This window comes from Sceloporus occidentalis, unplaced genomic scaffold (genome assembly GCF_023333645.1).
Source record: "Sceloporus occidentalis isolate IW3139 unplaced genomic scaffold, rSceOcc1.0.p SCAF_4, whole genome shotgun sequence".
Lineage (NCBI taxonomy): Eukaryota > Metazoa > Chordata > Lepidosauria > Squamata > Phrynosomatidae > Sceloporus > Sceloporus occidentalis.
Window position 1 is genome coordinate 198,433,323 of NW_028316984.1, and position 20,386 is coordinate 198,453,708.

The window sequence follows — 20,386 nt, forward strand, 5'->3', positions numbered from 1 at the left end:
CCTTCCTGGCCTCCCAACTTATCAGGGGGGGCCAAGGGCGGGACTTTCGTCCCCAATGGGGGTCGCGGCCCAACAAAGGTTGGGAACTGCTGAATTATAGAATAACAGTGGGCAGAGTCTTCACTTATATATGTCTGTGGGGGGAGCGTTACGTGGCTGGGATCTATTCTGGGAAGGCCTGCCAGAAGAGATCCGTCTTGACAGCTTTCTTGAAGCTCTCTAGGTTGGTAATTTGATGGATCTCGTCCAGCAGGCCATTCCATAAAGTGGGAGCAATCGCAGAAAGAGTCCTCTGGGAGGTCGCCGTCAATCTGGTCTTGAGGGACTGCCAATTAGTGTGGACCTGAGCCATTTGGGCTTTGTAGGTAATAACCACCACCTTGAATTGTGCCCGGAAACAAACTGGCAGCCTATGAAGCTGTTTCAACAGGGGCATTGTATGGTCTCTGTAATCTGCCCCTGTTAACAGCCTGGCAGCAGCTCTTTGAACCAGCTGAATTTTCTGAACACTTTTCAAAGGCAGCCCCATGTAGAGCCCATTACAGTAGTCCAAACAGGATGTAACCAAGGCATGTACCACTGTGGCCAGATCTGGCTTCTCAAGGGACGGGCGGAGTTGGCGCACAAGTTTTAAATATGTGAAAGCACTCCTGGTCACAGCTGAGACCTGGGCCTCCAGGTTCAAAGCTGAGTCCAAGATTACCCCACTTTAGTATTCAGAGTGATGTCTTTACACGATATGACCTTGTCCAGGTCTTTCATAACCACCCTTCCCAGTCTTAGTCTTCTCATTCCTTGACCGCAGTTTCCATTCTAATATTTGATCCAAGGTATGGAAGCCCTTTGACTATTCCAATTTTCTTCATATCTAGGATGTATTCTTGCAGTTCGCCTATGGCTATTATTTTTGAGATGTTCAACTATTTTGGCATTTTCCTCCTTGATCTTTGTCAGTAATTGCTCCAGGTCTTTGTTAGTTTGTACTAGTAATACTGTGTCACCTGCGTATTTTAAGTTATTATTTTTCTTCTTCTGATCTTCACTCACTCTGCCTCGGATTTTAAACCTGCTCTGCAAACAATATTTTCTGCATATAGGTTGAATAAACAGGGTGATTGTATGCAGTCTTGTCTGACTCTTTGCTGATTGGGAACCATTGTTTCTCCATATTCTTCCCACTATGTCTCACTGCTTGAATAGTTGACTGGGGCTGCTGGGAGTTGCACCCCAACAACATTGGAAGGCTGTGTAGTTCCCACACCGGTTGTAAATAATGTAGAATTCTGCAGAAGTCAAGATGGAGGTAAACCAAGGAGCACTTCAAACTACAAATCCCAGAATTCTTTGAGATAAGTGATGAAATACAAATAGAATACCCAATAATTTTTTAGGCTTCAAGTAGTTTTAAGCAAGGGGCCTTTTCATACAGTTTCAAGTTCCGATAGCAGAAACGACTCTTAAGGAGGACACTGGACAGCCTCATCTTGAAAATACGTTTAATGTCTAACTGTATACAAAAAGTGACAGTATTTTCAAAAAAATATCAAATCCTGTATTTAAAGCCTCTTCACTACCATCATACAGCAAATATTTGTCATCTAAAAAGGAAAAAAAAAAAATACAGCAGCAGGTGATATGGTCTATACTTCAGAAGTGTGATTGCTTAATAATTCCATATTGTAAACAAATGCAGTTAAATATCCACCCCAGAAGCACAAGCCAAAAAAACCACCCCAAACTTCTCAGCAGTTTTTACTCACAAAGAACACAATAGGAACAACACAGATTTCATTGCATAACAAGCATCAGGCCCAAAATTCAGGCTCACACTTGGGACAGAATGATTAAATTTGTTTTACTACAGAGCAATAACCAACAATTGCTTTTTATTTTTCAGAGCAAGGGAAGCATCTCACTGCTGGGGGAGAAGTTGTCTAAACAGGATGGAGGGGGAGGTCAAGCTTTTCTCATAACATCAAGTGGTATCACACAGAGATGCTGAATTGGGAGTAAGCATTTTAAAAGAACCCTCGCTTTCCATCAATAAATCTGATCCGTCATTGAAATATGACTGTATCTTGCCCTTCTCTTCTATGCAGAGTCAGAACAGGAACCAAAGGTACTTTCTCAGATGTCCTAAAGACCTTCAGCACACAAATGGTGTGCGCATACAAATAATATTTTCATGCAGGCAGGGCTGTTTAGGTAGCAGTTCTGTGGTTGAAGGGAAAAAACTGGGAGCACAGAACTGAACCACTTTAAGAAAAGGTCAAATTGCCTCCCATGTCACAGAAGCTACAGGTTGGGTGATGTTAGGGATGGGAAATGAAGAAGAGTGCATAGCTCCATGATCCTTCCCAGGCTTAGTGCACCAGAATTGCAAAAACCATCATGCACAAATTTGCACAATCATAGAATCTGGCTTTTCTTGGCACTGGTTTTAGGTTGTTCAGATGCAAGAGTATGCACACGGAACCTGACATCAAAGTCTTCTTGGGTTAGATTCACTTACTGGAAACCTACAGCTCCGTCAATGGTCAGTCTCTGTCAAGCATGGCATGTGCTAAACTTAAAGCTACAAATGTGCATCATTGTACATTTGTGATCCCATGCCTTGGAATGGTTTCGCCTTTTGATTAAGCAAAGGGATGGACTTCAATTCTGTGCAATTCCATGCCTGCTTACCTGCAAGTAAGCCCCACAGAACTGAACTGGGACTTACCTCTGCACAGACATATATAGGATTGCACTGTTGGCCAGGCATGGAGGTCTTTCTGCCAAGGAGTACAATAAACTTCAGATACCTTTATAAGAGTCTGGCCTCAACAGGGAGACAAGCAACATACTAGGACTAATCTAATAAAGCCAAGTATTCTGAACTTTGGCAGAATTATCTGCTCTAGTTTGTTTTGAGAACTTTTTGTTGTACTGTTCCATTTATATCTAGTAGACAGAAATACACAAGAGAGTATTTTATCAGGTTGATCTATGATATGCACATTGCCATTTTTTGCATAATTCTTTCCCCCAATGAATGTTCTGCTTATCTCAGAAGCGTGTATACTTTCACTAGCTCAAAATTAGTCTTAGATGCCATAATATCCCCATCATCACAGAGAATAAACCATAAGTGGCATATACCTGTTGAATTACTCCAATTTGGACTGGAATAATGGCAATGTATCTTGTGGCTCTTCTATGACCAAAGGATCCCCAAACTGCATTTTAACATTTGTATGTTATAGTCATTCCTTTTTAAATATCACACCTAACATCCCATTGAAATCTCATGGCAAGGGAGAAAGGGAGATAAAAAACTTAGTCAAGCATGCATGCAGGAAGGAAATTGTCACACTGTCAGAAGAGAGGAGAGAAAAGAAGCACATAGGCTCCCAAATCTGGCATTAGGGACAAGTCAGAGAAAATCCAAAAGACAGTAGGATGTTGCTTCAGGGCATTGTAGCCTTGGAGTTTCCAAAGCTGTTGAAGATGGGTGTGTGTGTGTGATGAATTTGCACTTCCCACTAGTGACAGTATCTGATGGTTGCTTGTAAGAGAAGCACAAACACCTTTCAGAGTTCATGTTCAATGCTTCTGTGAAAGCTTTCGAGAAAACTGCCTCTTCCCAGGAGCACAATGTTCGTGTTTTGACACTCTGGGAAGACACAATATCCCTATAAGAGAAGCACCAAGGTGGTGGCAGTGGTGGTGTGGAGAAAGGCAGACAGCATGCAACCAAGAAATAAATGGGCACAACAAACTTGTACAAGGACTGACTACAAAGGTACTTCATTCTCCATGCACAGGATTTGTTCTTCCACTCACTATTTTAATTCCATTCCAAGGGAATTAAATGGCATTGTAATATATTATAGAAGGTACTCTTGTGGCACACCCAACCCTAGTGTTCAGTTAAATGAGTCCACCAATTCTAGGGAGGAGAAATACCGGTTCTTAGCAGGTCCTTCTTGCAAAACTGGCTTCCTAAGACAGGCTTGGACATATCCCTTTGGCTATGAAGTCTAAGAGATCTTTCTAGGTGACCAGACAGAATTTTACATGTGTCAAGTGGATCAGAAATGGTTCTTGTTCTTATGGATTATTAAACTACCAAATTGTGAAGTTGTAGGTTTTCACGGACGGAATCCATATTTTTTGTGGGGTTTTCTGGCTGTATTCTGACTCCTGCAATTTCCCCAAATGTGAAGAACTGTCTGAAGATGCCAGCCACGGATGTTGGTGAAACATCGGAAATAAACTCTTCTAGGCTACATAGCCCCGAAAACCCCACAAAAAACTGCCAAATTAGGCTGATCTGAAGATCCACTTAAATAAGCTCAACCACAAAAAAAATAAAAATCCAACTTGTTATACTATCCTATTGAGGGTCCATGAAGTGGAGGTTTAGGTCAGTTTAGAGCTGAGCTTCCAAAAGTTTAAGTGGGGAAAAAATGATGTACATACAATGGAAATCTACAAGCAAGGGTTGCCTAGTATTCATCACCTATGTGTGACTCAATTAAACAGAAATTATCTGAGAACAAGCACAACTACAGAGACTTTCCTGTTTAATCCTAGACTAGACCCTGCATTCAACTACAGTTTGTGGAGCTCTGCATAATAAATGGTGCACTACCACAGCAGAGTAACTGTGATGTTTAATGTTCCAAGATGCTTGTGTGGCTGGACAAGGAAGGAAATTTCTGGTCATGTTCCGGTCCTCTCCAAGCCAAAACATTTCAGACTTCAATGTGGAGATTTGAAACACATAAGACAACCAAAATGATTGCAGGGCTCCCTGATCAAGCTAATACTCCTACTTTCACATTTAATATCCATTTTTCTTCTGAGATGGCTATGAAATCTCACTCATTTGGCAAACCTCACACCCCAGATCTATGCCAAATGTCAGAATACCTAAACTGACTTGTGCAACAATGCACAAGTGTGTATATGGGAACCAGATGTTAGTCATATATCTCTGCAATTATCTCCCAAGACAGGCAGGTGATGGTGGAAACTGAGTTTGATGTGGCGAAATACCTCTGCATTAATGTGCCTTGCTTTCCTTCAATCTGATGAATGACTGTACTGTGTCTAGCCCATTTCTTTAAAGATTTCTTCAGAACAAAATTAGTTTATTGAAATGATTAAAATCACCTGAACAAACAGACAAACGGAATGGGTTATTGGTCTGGAGAGGCCTGCAAGTCCATTATTGATGAAAAAATTATGGCAAGGATTCCTAGGTTTCATCAAATCCCTGGACTATTCCAGAATTGTCCTTTCTTGCTGGGCCAACACCCACTTATTCCGAGGAGGGTCCTCACTGAAGCAAGGATTACAGAGCTGGGGCAGTTGCCACGTTTATCCTAATTCATCTTGACAAACAAACAAACAAAAGAATACATTATTTCACCATTTGAACAGAGTCCATCTTACACAGAGTGCTCCTTCACACCTCAGACGCGGCGTGCAGAAGGTGGGTGTGCTCTTCAAGACTCCAAAAGGTTACCAAAAACAATTTTAAAAAATTTCCGTAAATAGCAGGTGGGGAGACCTTTCTTCAATCAGCCTGATGCAAGTTCAACGGTAAGGCTGTGAAAAAATAAAGCAAGAGGTCAGTTTCTACAATACCAAGGGTTTAAGGTGAAGACTAATTGAAACTGACATTATGCATTAAACACATGGCACCTCATGATGTTTTGCTGCCTGTGACAGGTTGTTCAGTGGCACACTACTCCATAGGACGAGAAGAGACCTAACAAATTAGTGGTGCATTTTTATTTAATAGCATCCAAGACCCCTTGCTAGATGAGGCAATGGCCTGACTGCAGCTAATACAAAAAGGCCAGGATGGGTGATGTTGTTGGACTGCAATACCTATCATTCTTTAACACCCACTATGATGCTGCTGCACTCCACCAATATCCAGAGGGCCCCATGCTTGGCTGCCGTTGGATTAATTAATCACATCTCCATTAATATAATGGAGGTCATACTGGCCTTCCCTTGCCTCCCAGTTCTAAGTTACTGGTACTCCACTGCATTTTTCTCCTCAAGTACACTGGTTATAGACTTGAGTAACAATATCATTATATTAAAGGAGCAACAGGAATCTTGTGGCTCTCCAGATATAGTGGGACTACATCACTCATCCTAAGGAATGCAGGGAGTTGTGATCCAGCAATATCTGGAAAGCTACATGATTTCCCACCCTTGTTTTGGACAGTAAAATCAGCAGCACACCTGTTATCTACAGATTATCTTTCCCATGCCCCATTCTCCTTTACTTATTACTGTTTTAAAGAGGCATATATAATAATTTAATTAATAATTTGTTTTATTTATATACCGCTATTCCAAAGATCATAGCGGTGAACAGCAAGTAAGCTAATTAGCAAGTAAGCTAATTTGCCCCCAACAGTCTGGGTACTCATTTTAGCAACCTCGGAAGGATGCAAGCCTGAGTCGAGCTTGGGCCCTTTTGCTGGTCTTGAACTCGCAACCTTGTGGTTTCGAGTGAATGGCTGCAGTACAGGCATTTACCCACTGCGCCACCATGTAAGGCACTGATGTGCCGCAGTAAAGGCGATGAAAATCATAGATTATCACCACAGGGATATACAAAGTTAAAAAGTATTCACAGGTTGGAAACTACTCTTTCAGGGCACTCTGTTCTTGCTGGGCAATTAAGTCTAACATGGTTGGCCAACATACTAAACATGAGGTTTAAAAGACCTCAGTCCAAAACATCTGGACGTCACACAGCTGAAAGACTGATTATATCATAAATTCTATTGGTGGCCTTTCTAACGACATGTGTAAAAGAATTTATTTTAAGAAATATTTAAATGAAAAGTAACATGTGTTTGATAAAAACAGGATACAGGTGTTCATTGATGTACTGTGAAATATTAGCAAGACAGTAGGAATTTCATTTTGAAAGCAATACTAGGCAAGACACACATTAGAGATACACAGTGAATTCCTTTATTCTTATTAAGAACAACTGTGTATATGTGAAAACACTAAGCAAAACAATTCAGTTGTAAATAACCCTCAAGTTTTGCTTCATCTCCCTAATAAATTAAAATGTACATTTTAACAAACAATGACATTTTTGGAGAAGCTTCTTTTAAAGAGGCTTGGAGGCCACTAGAAGAAGGGTAGACAAACCACAGCCCACAAGGTTCTCCAGGGGACAGGGAAGGATACATTCTCTTTGGTGGTGGCCCTAAAGGCCAACTAAAATGCCTCGTAGCATTTTTGTGATACCAGGAATAAAAACATTTTAACAGGAACTGAACAGGAGGTGACTTCTGCTCATTTCCTGTTGATGACTAGTTCTAAAGCTGAGCTATACAATTTATGTGCAACAAACACTCATACTGTTAAGATAAAGATTTAGGTACTCACATGAGGGCCACCAGGCATGGACGGAGCCCCAGCAGATGCAGGTGGCACTTGGTAAGGATTAGGCGGTGTAGGGTACAGTCCAGGAGCAGGATAGGAACCCGTGGGTGGGGGAAAGGGGCCTGGTGGAGAAGGTCCCCAGGGTCCTGGAGGGACGGCACCCCATGGCACCGTTGGAGCGGCCCCCGGCGTCTGGGTTGGAGTAGAATATGGCCCTGGGGGTGGGTATGGCACGCTAGGAGCAGGATACTGACCCCCAACTGTGGGTCCCCACCCTCCAGCTGCCATTGACCCCCATGGCCCAACAGCAGCAGGGGGTGCAGCTGGCTCTGTCGGACCCCCATATGGCCTTGGGAGCTCTGGAAATGGCATATTTGGTGGAGGATATTGCCCTGGTGGGGCAGGACCTGGTGGTGGATAAGGACCAGCAGGAGGGCAAGCAGAGCCAGGGGGAGGGAAAGGGACGGGTGCTCCAGGGGGCAGGGAAGGATACATTCCCGTCGGTGGAGGTCCAAAGGGCACGTTGGAGGTGGATGTATTCGGAGGCAACCCAGAAGGTGCTGTGGGGGCAGCGCTGGGAGTGTTATTCCAGGGATTGGAAGCTGGCCACGCTTGAGGGGGCTGGCCAGGCTGCGGAGCAGGCTTCGCGCTGCCTACAGTGGCGTTCTTGGCAGGAGAACTGTCCGGGAGAGCATCTGCCAGCTAGAAGAGGGAAAACACCAGTGAGACTCTGCAACTACCACAACCATTAAGCCATTGCATCTCAATATTATCCTGGTTATCAATCCATAACCTACTAGCATTTGCCAAAGCTATTGAAATATCTTGATTACTGATCTTATGATTACATGTTATACTTGAAACATTTTGGTACCATCATCACCCATTTCTGTAACTTCTCTGCTAAGGAGTTCCTAAGCACTAACCAATGACCAGAGCTTGAAAGTTTATGTTCTTGGACTACAGCCCTTAGAATCCCCCAGCTGGGGGCATCCCAGGCTCCCATCTTAGGCATGCCCCCCACCAAAATAAGTTTTCAAACTCTGGTCCATGGACTCACTGTACATTGCAGGTTTTGGGTTATCCACTGCTCATCCATTATGGACCGGGCCTGTCTATCAATCTAGGCTCAGGGAAATGCCTCACATTGCTGATTTTTCACAGGATAACTAGCAGTATTCTCAGGCAAACACAAAACACTTGCATATGTTTTATGGACAGATGAGGTACGAAGCAGCAATGTACAGATAGGTTTTAATGCACTTTGTGATTAAAGAAATACTTTCTGGAACCCACCACTTTCATACACATCTCTACAAAACATACCTGCATACTACTTTCTCAAAACCTCATCACACATATCACAGTTTGTGGGGGGAAAAGTTTGATATGGGCGGATAGGGAGGAAAAAACCCCACTAGAGATGAACCGCTGCTTCTGAAAGCTCCTGCAGAGTGAAGGTGGCTCATGCAGAATTTTTCGGGAAGGGGAGAGGTCTATTTCATCTCCTCACTGAATCAACAGGTGGAAAATAAGTAACACCAGTTTCAGAACTGATACAGTTCTTCCATAGGGTCAGCAGAGTGAGGCAGGCAGGAAGGGAAATGAGAAGATTTCCCACAAGTCTGACCCCTAAATGCAACTATGGCAGACCTTATACTGCTACTGCGCAGTGAGAAGTTCCAAGAGTAGACTTTCTTTGACCAAGTGACACCAAGCCAGGTATCCCAGAAGTGCAGCCTAAGTGTAATTCTTCCTGTCCACATTTCATTTGAGTATTTAACTTAAAATACTGTTGCTTAATGGGAAAACAACATGATGTACTTATAATAATAATAATAATAATTGCATAATAATTAATTATTATAATTATTATAATATTATTATTATTATTATTATTATTAATTAATGTTACATATTATTATGTAACAAAACCAATGTCAGGCAAACATTCTCACTCATACTCCAATTTATTTGTTGCTGTTGCTAATTTCCAATAAGTCAATTTCAGTGTACAGTGATATTATGAATAAAAGACAACTTACCGAAAATTCATCAGCTGCTGACATTTTCCTGTAAAAGAAGTGGGAAAAAGAATAATTTAATGCAAAGTGTTCACTACTACAGCATGCATGAAATTTAGAATACATTCCAAATTATGATTCCAATGCAAAACAGGCCAATGAACCACAAGCAATACTCCTACACTCTCTTGTCTAGGAACACTGATTCCAACACACGTATCGTAAAATACAGGGTGCACATCACTACAGATGAACAGGCCAATGTGCAAGTTTCTTAACAGAACCAAAACAACCGCTCTCCCCAAACACCTTTTGTTCAGGCTTTGAAATCTACTTTTGTCTTTAACATGATGTGAGTTACTTTGCTTCCTGTGCCAGGAGAAAAGTGTAATATAATTAAAATAAAGCAAACAAATAAGGGACCAGATAAAGGTAACGTTTACAAACCACAGGAGGAAGAAGAAACTCTTCTAGAACATGGCCACATCGCCCGAAAAACCCACAAAAAATATTGATGCTAGCCATGAAAGCTTTCGACTTCACAAACCACAGGAGTATCAAGTTTAGAACATGAAACACCTTTTCCTTTGGATTAAGGATTCTAAATAAGGCCATGGGATAGGGATGCTGTGCTAAATGGTTGGGCAGAATCTGACAAGAGTCACCATAAATAAACAAAGTCAAAGAACAAAACCTTGTCCACTAAAGGATGAAAAGCTACTTGTACATAATGGAGAGTTCAGCCTGTGGAGGCAGGAAAAAGTGTGCTGATGTAGCATCATATCTGACAGACATTCCATGGGGCAACATGTAATGGCACATTGACAATTTGCAGGAGCATTCCTCTCCCTAGAAATCTCGCTTGCTAAGCAACTGTTGCTACCATCCTGCGATCCAAATTCTCTGTACTGTTTTCTTTTTGTAAAATTCTACCCACTTCTCCACTAATCCAAGCAGCTAACGGCATCCAGATACAACTGCCACGAGCCATTCATACGCTAGATATGCATAAATAAAAATACACATGAATCTAAAAGGGTGTCTGCAATGCAACAGTTAGCTTTCTCTGCCAACACCATAAAGGTTAAATATAGAACTGTTTCAGCAGCAATTGCTATTTGGATGACCTGCATAACTGTGGTGCCACACCCATGGAATGAAAATGAGTTAGAGGCAAGGGGGAAAATGAGCTGGAGGACCTTTATGCCAGCTGCTGACTAAGCCTAGGATGGGCACAACTATGATCTCAACAACAAGTGGCAAAGGACCTTGGTATCAGTGACACAGTGTTCCACCCACTGGGAGAAGTCTAGAAGGCTGTAACAACGAAACTGGCATTGTAATCCAGTGCAAACTAATGACTGAAAGCCAACATCGGCCTAATTCAAACTGGCTGGCCAGTACCTTCGTAATTTTTGCATTTTATTATTTGTCATTCTTGACTGCTATCCCTCAGAAGAAGCCATGGTGGCTAATGGTTGTTGTTGTGTGCCTTCAAGTCATTCCCAATTTATGGCAACCTTAAGGTGACCCAAATGTAAGGTTTTCTTGGCAAGATTTGTTCAGAGTAGATTTGCTTTTGCCTTCCTCTGAGGCTGAGAGAGTACAGCTTGCCCAAGGTCACCCAGTGGGTTTCAAGGCCAAGCGGGGAATTGGAGCCTGGTCTCCAGAGTTGTAGACCATCACTCAAACCACTATGCCATGCTGGCTAATTATGCCAATAAAAGCAATTTGCAAACCAATCCTAAAAAGAGAAAACATAACCACACATTACCAAGTAGGATTATCATCCATTAGTACAGTCAAGTCAATACCTTCAATACAAGCCTGATTTTATATATATTTAGACAAGCACTTTAAAATGGAGTGGGAGGCAGCTAGATCCCTGTAAGGTAGAAGGTGCTTAAGTGAAAAGTCATAATCAAGAAGGGCCTGCTCTACATGTCAGTCCCTCAGACAACAGCTTCTGGAGGAGCACAACCACAATAGCTACAGCTCTCTTTATGTGTAAGGGAATTTCACAGAATTTCAAGGAATATTCAGAGGTGTTTTTGCCTATTCCTTTCTCTGAAATATAGCCTACAGCACCTGACATTTGTTGGCAGTCTTCCATCCAAGTACTGAACAGGGCTGACACTGCATAGCTTCCAAGATCAGACAGGATCTGGTGCTTTTAGGAGATTTCGGCCCAACTAGAGCCAACCATGCACGTCCCACTTTTGATGTGTGAAATGTTGGAAAGTATGCTTGAACACAGTACAAGTGTAGTGTAGTAGTTCATTTGTTGAGACTACAGCTCAAAACCAGGATTCACATCCCCTCCCAGCCATGGAAACCCACTGGTTGACTTTGAACAAGCCATATTCTCTTAGCTTCAGAGGAAAGCAATCATCTGCACGGGCCAGAATAATTCAGTTTGACACTACTTTGACATGGCTCAGTGCAGCGTAATTCTGTGATTTGTAGTTTGTTGTGGCATCAACACACTCTGACAGAGAAGGTTAAATGTCTTACAAATCTACAATTCCCACAATTCCATAGCACTGAGCAATGACTGTTAAAGCAGTGTGAAACTGCATAATTTCTGCAGCGCAGATGCAGCCAAAGGCAAATCCCCTCTGAACAAACCATGCCAAAAAAAACATTCATGATAGGTCCCACTTTTTGGTTACCGTAAACTAGAAACAACTTGAAGGCATACAACAAAGTGGTGTGTTTAATCCATTTAGTAATGGGCACGAGCAACCCCTCAAATTCTTGGGTCATGAGCCATTTAAGGCTTAGAATGCTAGTACCAATTCCTTCAATAAGGCTGGTATCTCAATTTTTTAATGTAATATAAATTCTAGGACTTATTGCTAAAATCAGAAAGGAATAGGTTATGTGGGCAAAGATCAGATCCAGTATTTATGATGCTGAGATATTTATATATTATGCAAATCAGTTTTATTTATATTCTGTTCAGAAACTAGAAGACCAGTCAGCAGAGAAAGCATTGGAAAGCACCCTGTAATGAGCCCTAGAGATGCAGTGGTAAAATGTCAGTACTGCAACCACAAGGTTGTGAGTTCAAACCCAGGGCTTCAAGGTTGACTCAGCTTTCCATACTTTCATAGATCGGCAAAATGAGTACCCAGCTTGTTGGGGGAAATTGGCTTATATGTTGTAAACTGCTTAGAGAGTGCTCAGTTCACTATGAAGCATTACAGAAATGTACATGGTATTGCTATTGCTGTAAGAATGATATGATGCAGAGCAGTGTTAGCCTATAATAATTCCAGGTGACTCCTACTATCTCACAATTTCTTCCCCATTTCCCTCAAAAGAGCTTCACTATACCTGGCTCTGAGCAGTAAATGGCAGTGTGCTTTTAGTTCTGGGCTCCTACTCTCATTAACTAACTGGCCCCTCTATGAAATCCCACCAGACTCCATATAGCAAGCGAGAAATTGCCTCAACTCCTTGGTGGTTTAATTTAAATTTTAGTTTTGCCAGCCACTTAGCAACACTCTGCTAATGGCAAAACAGCACTTCTGTTCAACTAGCACTTCAACGGGTGCCGCAGATCTAGCTTTTAAATACCTCATTCAAACTTGCCTTTCAAAATAACTTTAGGGACAGGTAACACTGCAGTAGGGCAGAGAAATGTTGCTGGTTATGTTTGGACAAAGTATGTCACAACTCTGAAGGAGGAATAAGGAAGCATCTGAACATAGTGAACAGTTTCCACACTGAGGGACTGGGTGGCAAGGAAGGGAGACAGTGAGAAACAAAAATTGGATGGGGAAATCCATTTAACCGAAAACAGTAAGAATGTGAGGTTATCCAGGTGTTTCTCGCCTCTCTTTCTTCAATATATTCCCACCTTTGTTGTCGTTTTCCTCCAATAGGAACCAGAATATCTGAAGAGATCAGTCTCCTCTTTGAATGAAGGCTATCCATGCAAGATCCCTGATTTTCCAGGGTTCCTGATCATGGTGGACAGTACGAACAGTGCTCTACTTATGCGAGGAAGGCAACAAGAAAGGAAGTAAAGCAGCCCACTGCATGTGTACTGAAGAAACTGATGGAAGTAATACCTGAATGCAGCTTCAGATTTCTCAGAAAATTCCACCAAATGGAATCAGTGGTGTAAGCTAAAATTTACTGGTGAGATTCCAGGAGCAGAATCTGTATGCAATTCAACCACCAGCTCAAATTCTTAAATCAGAACTGACACACACCTGAACTTTTCCTACTGTTTCAGTGCAGATGTCCTGCTGTATCTAAATAGTTACTTCAAATTCTCAGAGTAAGCAGTTTTGAGTACAGGAACCTGTCTTTTTTGCTCATAACCATTTAAAGTGCCACGTAAATCAATGGTGCTACTGGTTACAGATACCATGTGCCATAGCTATTCTAGCATCCCAATGAGGTAAAGGATTCTTTCCTTCATTTTTTATACAGTTCCAGTTGGGAGATGTATTCAGCTTTCTGTACTGATATTCTAAAAGTGCAGCATGTATGTCACTACTTATCATAGAATCACAGAATTGGAAGAGACCGCAAGGGCCATCCAGTCCAACCCCCTGCCATGCAGGAAATCCAAATCAAAGCATCCCCAACAGATGGCCATCCAGCCTCTGCTTGAAGACCTCCAAGGAAGGAGACTCCACTACACTCCGAGGAAGGAGTGTGTTCCACTGTCAAACAGCCCTTACTGTCAGGAAGTTCTTCCTAATGTTGACGTGGAATCTCTTTTCCTGTAGCTTGCATCCATTGTTCCGGGTCCTGTTCTCTGGAGCAGCAGAAAACAAGCTTGCTCCCTCCTCAATATGACATCCTTTCAAATATTTAAACAGGGCTATCATATCACCTCTTAACCTACTCTTCTCCAGGCTAAACATCCCCATTCTATGATGTCTTTTAGAATCATAGAATTGTAGAGCTGGAAGAGACTGCAAGGGCCATCCAGTCCAACCCCCTTCTGCCATGCAGGAACTCTCAAAGCATCCCCGACAGATGGCCATCCAGCCTCTGTTTAAAGGCTTTGCTGTTCGGTTAGCATTTGTTGGGTGTGGTAAATTTTAAAATTGCTTCAGCTGCTTTCAATGCTGCGCATAGTGCTGTCTTGGAAAACAAAATAAACACGCCTCATAAAATAGGCCTGCCACTTTGCACTTCACATTTGCCTTTAAGATTCCCCATTGTCACACAAAACTATAGAAGCTATGTGTCCTGCTACTCCTAAGTTTTGCCTTTTCCTCAAGGGCTGTGTTAAGGCTCTAGTGGTGCCTATATTCAGTGTGGGTTTAAAAACAAGGGGTTAGCAAGTGATGCAAAGGGATGGAGCCAACCTCTGCTACTCTATGGAATCAAAGCCGGTTGCTTCACAGAAATAGTCTAAGGCGAAGTGGTCCCCAAATTGTGCCCTTTAAGAAATTTTGGACTTCAGCTCCCAGAAGCCTCAGCCACATCTGGGATGCTAGGAGCTGAAGTCCAAAATCCCTTAAAGATCAGTTTGGGGACCACTGTTTTTAACAGTTTTTAAAGAGCTTATCTTTTAAAAATGGCATTTTATTCTTTTATTGAAATGATTGTTTTAAAATTGTACATAGTTTAATTCTGTTGTAATGCTTTCTATCTGTGATTTTAACTGTATTATTCTTTTAAATTGTGAGCTGCTGTGACATGGAAGCCACTAGTCATTGTTTTAATACTGTAAATAGTCTAATTCTACTGTAATGCTCTTTTGTTATGTTTAATGGTATTGTTCTTTTAAACTGCGAGCTGCTTTGAATCCCAATTTCTGGGGGAAATTAAGATAATGGAGATGATAATAGTTCTCCAAAAAGCTTAGTCCCTTGGATAACAACCTTAAAGTACATGAAATTCCACTGACATGGAGTTAGTAATAGAATTCATAGCCATAGCTGCCTTAGTGTAGCTCCTTCGAGATGTTTGTAGCCTGAGCCTACTTTGTCAGATGCATAGTTTCAAACACAGGACACTCCCTCTTGGGGGGAAGAGCTATTGTCAAAGATTGCAAGGGGGGGCATGAGGATTGGCCCAAATCCTCTACCATGGTCTGCATTGTGGTGCTTAACATATATGCAAAGGGATTTTGTAGCACCATTGACAGTAGCTGTACAAAGGAAATTCAGTGTTCTCTGCCTAACAAAGGGGCCTTGGACTCACAAAGGATGGAGACATATTGGATGCAAAGGAAGTATCTTATTGTTTTGCAAATTGATGTTAAATTTTCTGGGCTTTGAGAACCACCCAGTAAGCACATGGCCAGAAGGAGGAGATGCCAGCCTGCAAGAGATACCCCTCCATACCATTTGAATTAAGAGCAAAACCAGCAAAATGCAGGCCTATGGCTAACATCTTCCATTTTTCCCCTCCTGTGTGGTTTTTAGCACCTTGCCCGATGAAGAAGCCAGTGGAGCCGCAAAAGCTTGCAAAATGTATGTTGTGCCCAATAAAAGTGTCAGTGTTTGGTGGGTTTTTGATGTTATTGGATTTGCTAAATGGCCAACACAGCTACCCCTGGATGTACCAAAGAGGATGCAGCATGAGCATTCGTAGACTTGGTCAACTTCATCAGGTGCATGGAGTACAAAAGTGCTTGTTGTTGCTGATAACTGGAGTCAACCTCAGCTGTGAACGAGGCATCTCCAATCAAGCCCCCTGTCCTCCAGCGCTTTGCTCAGGTCCTGCAATCTCATGCCTGTGGCCTTTCTGGCTGAGTCCATCCATCTAGTATGCAGTCTTCATCTCTTTCTACTGCACTCTACCTTTCCCAGCATCGTTTCGAGTGAGCCATGGCTTCTCATGATGCGGCCAAAGCACAACATCCTCAGTTTCGTCATCCTGTCTGCCAGAGAAAGTTCAAGCTTGATCTGTTCTAGGACAAGTTAGTCTTCTTTGCTGTCCACAGTATCCTCAGCACTCTTCTCCAGCACCAACCCTCAAATGAATTGAACTCCGCTTTCTTCACTGCCCAGCTCTCCCATAAACACATGGCAATGGGGAATACGAAGCATCGGGTGATTCTAACTTTAGCGATCAGTTGTATAGCTTTCCTCTTTAGGATCGTGTCCAGTTGTTTTGTAACTGCCATTCCCACTCCTTCTTGGCTGCAGCCGCCAACCCAATCAATATTTGATCCAAGGCAATGGGACTCTTTGACTATTTCAGTTTTCTTGCAAAGGTGCTACAAATCTCTTTGCGGCTTAACAACAACAATAATGACGATGAAGCAAAGGGCCACAGTACTCCCTATCATCACCTATGGATGATGGCGAAGTGTTTAGGAAGATAGCTGTGGATGGGTGACAAGATAAAGACAGGGGTCCTTGAACAGATCAAGCCAGAAATCTCCCTAGCAACCAAGATAATGACAAAACTGAGACTGTTGTGTTGTGGCCACATCATGAGAAGGCAAGACAACAACGCTTGGGAAAGTGGAAGGCAGTGGAAAGAGAGGGAGACCACATTCCAGAAGGAGGGGCTCAACCAGGGAGGCCATGGGTCTGAGTTTACAGGACTTAAGCAGAGCACCGGAGGATGTGTAGCATTGGAGATGTCTCATTCTCAGTGTTGCAAGGAGGCAACAACAACAACAACTGCAGGATTCAAAGACATAGCCTTGTTAGTCTGGAACAGTCCTCTGTTTTAATGGAAGGAGACATATTGGCAAATAAACAAACATAATAATCACCTGCAAATTGACTGGGAAGTAGCTTTCTGGGGGCAACAACTCCCAGAATCCCCCAGACAGAGAAGCTTGCTGGGGATTCTGGGAATTGTTGCCCCCTCCCCAACCCCTCCTTTACTTGGGTTCCCTAATAAGTGAGTCTTGCTTGCCTGGCTTCCTTCTCCCTCCCGAGGGCTTGGCTGCCTGGCCCCTGGGGGCCTCTCCCAGCCACCGCCGCCCCTCGCCTGAAAGAGCCCCCATCCCCGCCTCTGACCAACCTGAGGCGCCTCGATGGAGCTCGGCGGCGACAACAGCAGACCCGCCTTGTTTCTCCCCTTCGCTCTTCTTCTACACAGCACCACTACCACCACCAGGCGGAAGCGGAAATGGAACCAACTGTCGCGTTCTCTCGCGAGAACTCGTCACGTGACGCACGTCAGCCATTTTGTCCTCCTCCTGCTCCTCCTCGCTTTTACCCTTGCGCATGCGCAGTACTGTCCCCGCAGCGCGGTCTCACCCATGAGCCAAGCTCTCCCTCCCCTCCTCTCTCTAGATACATCACAGTCGGTAGCCAATAGGAAAGCTGCCATAGACGCCGGCATTGCTGGCTATTTAAAAAGGCTATTTGCGAGGCTCTCCCCTCCCGACAGCGGCCCCTGCTGGCCGGAGGGGGAAAGTACACTTACAAATCGGGCCTTTGTTTCCCGAGTTTAATCCAATAACATCCGAATAATGATACCTTTATGGGGCCAACCGAAATGCACAGTTACACGTTGCAAGCTTTCGGAGCCACACTGGCTTCTTCATCAGGCAAACAGGGGAAATACAATTTGAAGATGTTAGGCCTAGGCCTGCATTGTGTTGTTTGTGGTTTTACAAAGTGGCTTTTCTGCAGGATGGAGGCACCCACACTGGAGAAATAATCCAGTTTGGGACCACTTTAGCTGCCCTGGCTGAGTGAGAGGGAATCCTGGGAACTGTAGTTTATTATGGCCCCACCAGAGTTCTCTGACAGAGAAGGCTAAATGTCTCACAAAACTTCACTTCTCAGAACTGAGCCAGGGCAGTTAAAGTGGTCTCAAACTGGGTTATTTCCGCAGTGTGTTTTGTCCCTAAGTCACTATACTTTACCTAGCTCTACATATTATACAAAGCTACAGCAGATACAATAAGAAACTCTGGTCTATGAGGTAGATTGAAGTCTAGGAAAGCTCCTGCTGCCAACTTCTTTCTTTCAGTGAGTCTCAAAGGTGCCACAAGATCTCTCTGCGTACGGATTCTACAGACTAACACGGCTATATCTTTGGATTCTTCTTTGAATTCTTTGGAAGCCCCTACTTTGGCACTAGGGGGCGCCCTGGATGCATTCACAAAGACTACAACCTGGATCCTATCTGGAGATAATGCACTTAATCTGTTCTGGATCCTTCAATGAAGTTGTGAATGCCAGAAAATGTCAACCCAAAAGGAATTCAAGAATTTCTATGTAAACAGAGATCGACTGGATAGACTGGATTTCCTTTCTGGTATTCCTGAGATATTCCCTATGAAGTACATAGACAACAAAATCCGTAAAAGAGCTATATTGGGCTTCGTTGGCTACTTCACCAACTGAATTTAGTCAGTTAAGCTGCATCCGCACTGCAGAAATAATGCAGTTTGACACCGCTTTAACTGCCCCGGCTCAATGCTATGGAACCCTGGGGTTTGTAGTTTTGTGAGGCAGAGAGCTCTGGTTCCACACCAAACTACAAATCCCAGAATTCCATAGCATTGAGCCACGGTAGTTAAAGTGGTGTCAATCTGGATATTTTTCAGCAGTGCGGATGCAGCCTACGGGGGAATACCAGTGTAGGCAGAAGCAGTTTCCCTTCCTGGCCATGTGGGGATTGGAGACAAAAGGCAATAAAAGACAGGGATTAAAATTTCACATCCATTAGCAGCAACAGCAAAGTAACTTCCATTGAGATCTAGGTTAACTCTGTTGTAGCCAAGGCTAATTGCTCCTTTCTCCGACAGAGAACACTGAATTTCTTAAGAAGTCCCTGCATGCATCTACAGTGTAGAAATAATGCAGTCTGATGCCACTTTAAGAGCTGTAGCTGCATCCTATGGAATCCTGGGATCGGTAGTTTTGCAAGGTCCTTAGCCTCCTGTGACAAAGAGTGCTGGTGCCTCACAAAATGACAGTCTCAGGATTCTGTATGATGTAGTCATAGTAGTTAAAGTGGTGTCAACTTCATTATTGCTACAGTGTTGATATGCCCTGTGTACTATTGTGTCTGGAAAAAAACTTTTAGGTGTGGTATGTGTAAAACTTACCAATTATAGTCTAAATTAAAGAGCGTTTACCTTTGCCAGAGAGCCAGAGTAGTGTAGTGGTTGCAGCACTGGACTACGATTCTGGAGATCAGAGTTCAATTCTCAGCTAAAAACTGACTGGGTGATCTTGGGTAAGTCACATATTCTCAGTCTTAGAGGATAGCAATGGCAACCCCCCTCTGAAGAAACTTGCCAAGGAAACCCTATGATAGGTTTGCCATCAATCCCAGGGTAACTAGATGCCCTCCTTTCCCAGGAAACATCCTACATTCCAGCCTTCAGTCCAGGAGGAATTCCAAAATGTCCTCTATTTTGACCATGATTAAGAAGCATGTGTTCATATTTACATGAGTGTGTTTAGCTTTGATTTGGCCATGTCCTACAGTTTCCTTGAATGCCCTACATTTTACTACACCTTGACCTCCTTTATGGTCATGTCCTGTCACTCTGCATCAATCCATGAAGTCTGACTGGCATCCTGCTTCGGTTTATTGGTCCTCATCCAGACCTTTACAGCATCAAGGCACAACACCTGCGGAGCCCGATGACAAGGAAAAAGAGACCTGAGCATCATCCGCCTTCCCTCTCAGACAGCTCTGGTGCAACACCAAACTAGAAATCCCAGTATTCCAAAGCACTGAGCCATGGAAGTTAAAGTGGTGTTAAACTGCTCTATTTCTACAATATTCAGTGTTGTGCTTCCAGCAGCAGTCAAAAAAGACCTTTTAATTGCCTTTCCCAGTTAAGCTCTGCTACTGGAAAAGGGGATTTTAACTGGGTATACATCCCTCCCCCTCCAACACACTTTTATGGGTATATTTTAAACTGGGTATATTTTATGGGTATAAACTGCATGTTTAATCTCTTCTGTTTGATTTGTTTTGTTTGGGTCTTTTTAGTTGTAAATGTTTTATCTGATTTTTTTCCAGCTACCTTGTTTGCC

At 43.0% G+C, this 20,386-nt stretch overlaps 1 protein-coding gene across 1 annotated transcript; it reads right to left on the reverse strand.

Moving 5' to 3' along the window:
• Positions 1 to 1,482: 1,482 nt before the first annotated feature.
• Positions 1,483 to 17,503, reverse strand: MAPK1IP1L (mitogen-activated protein kinase 1 interacting protein 1 like). The gene is made up of 4 exons (XM_089522862.1): positions 17,400 to 17,503; positions 9,462 to 9,489; positions 7,420 to 8,118; positions 1,483 to 5,598 (listed from the first exon to the last, which is right to left on the reverse strand). The coding sequence occupies exons 2-4, from the start codon at positions 9,483 to 9,485 to the stop codon at positions 5,587 to 5,589; spliced, it is 735 nt and encodes a 244-aa protein (XP_089378988.1). The 5' UTR covers positions 9,486 to 9,489; positions 17,400 to 17,503; the 3' UTR covers positions 1,483 to 5,586.
• Positions 17,504 to 20,386: the final 2,883 nt, after the last annotated feature.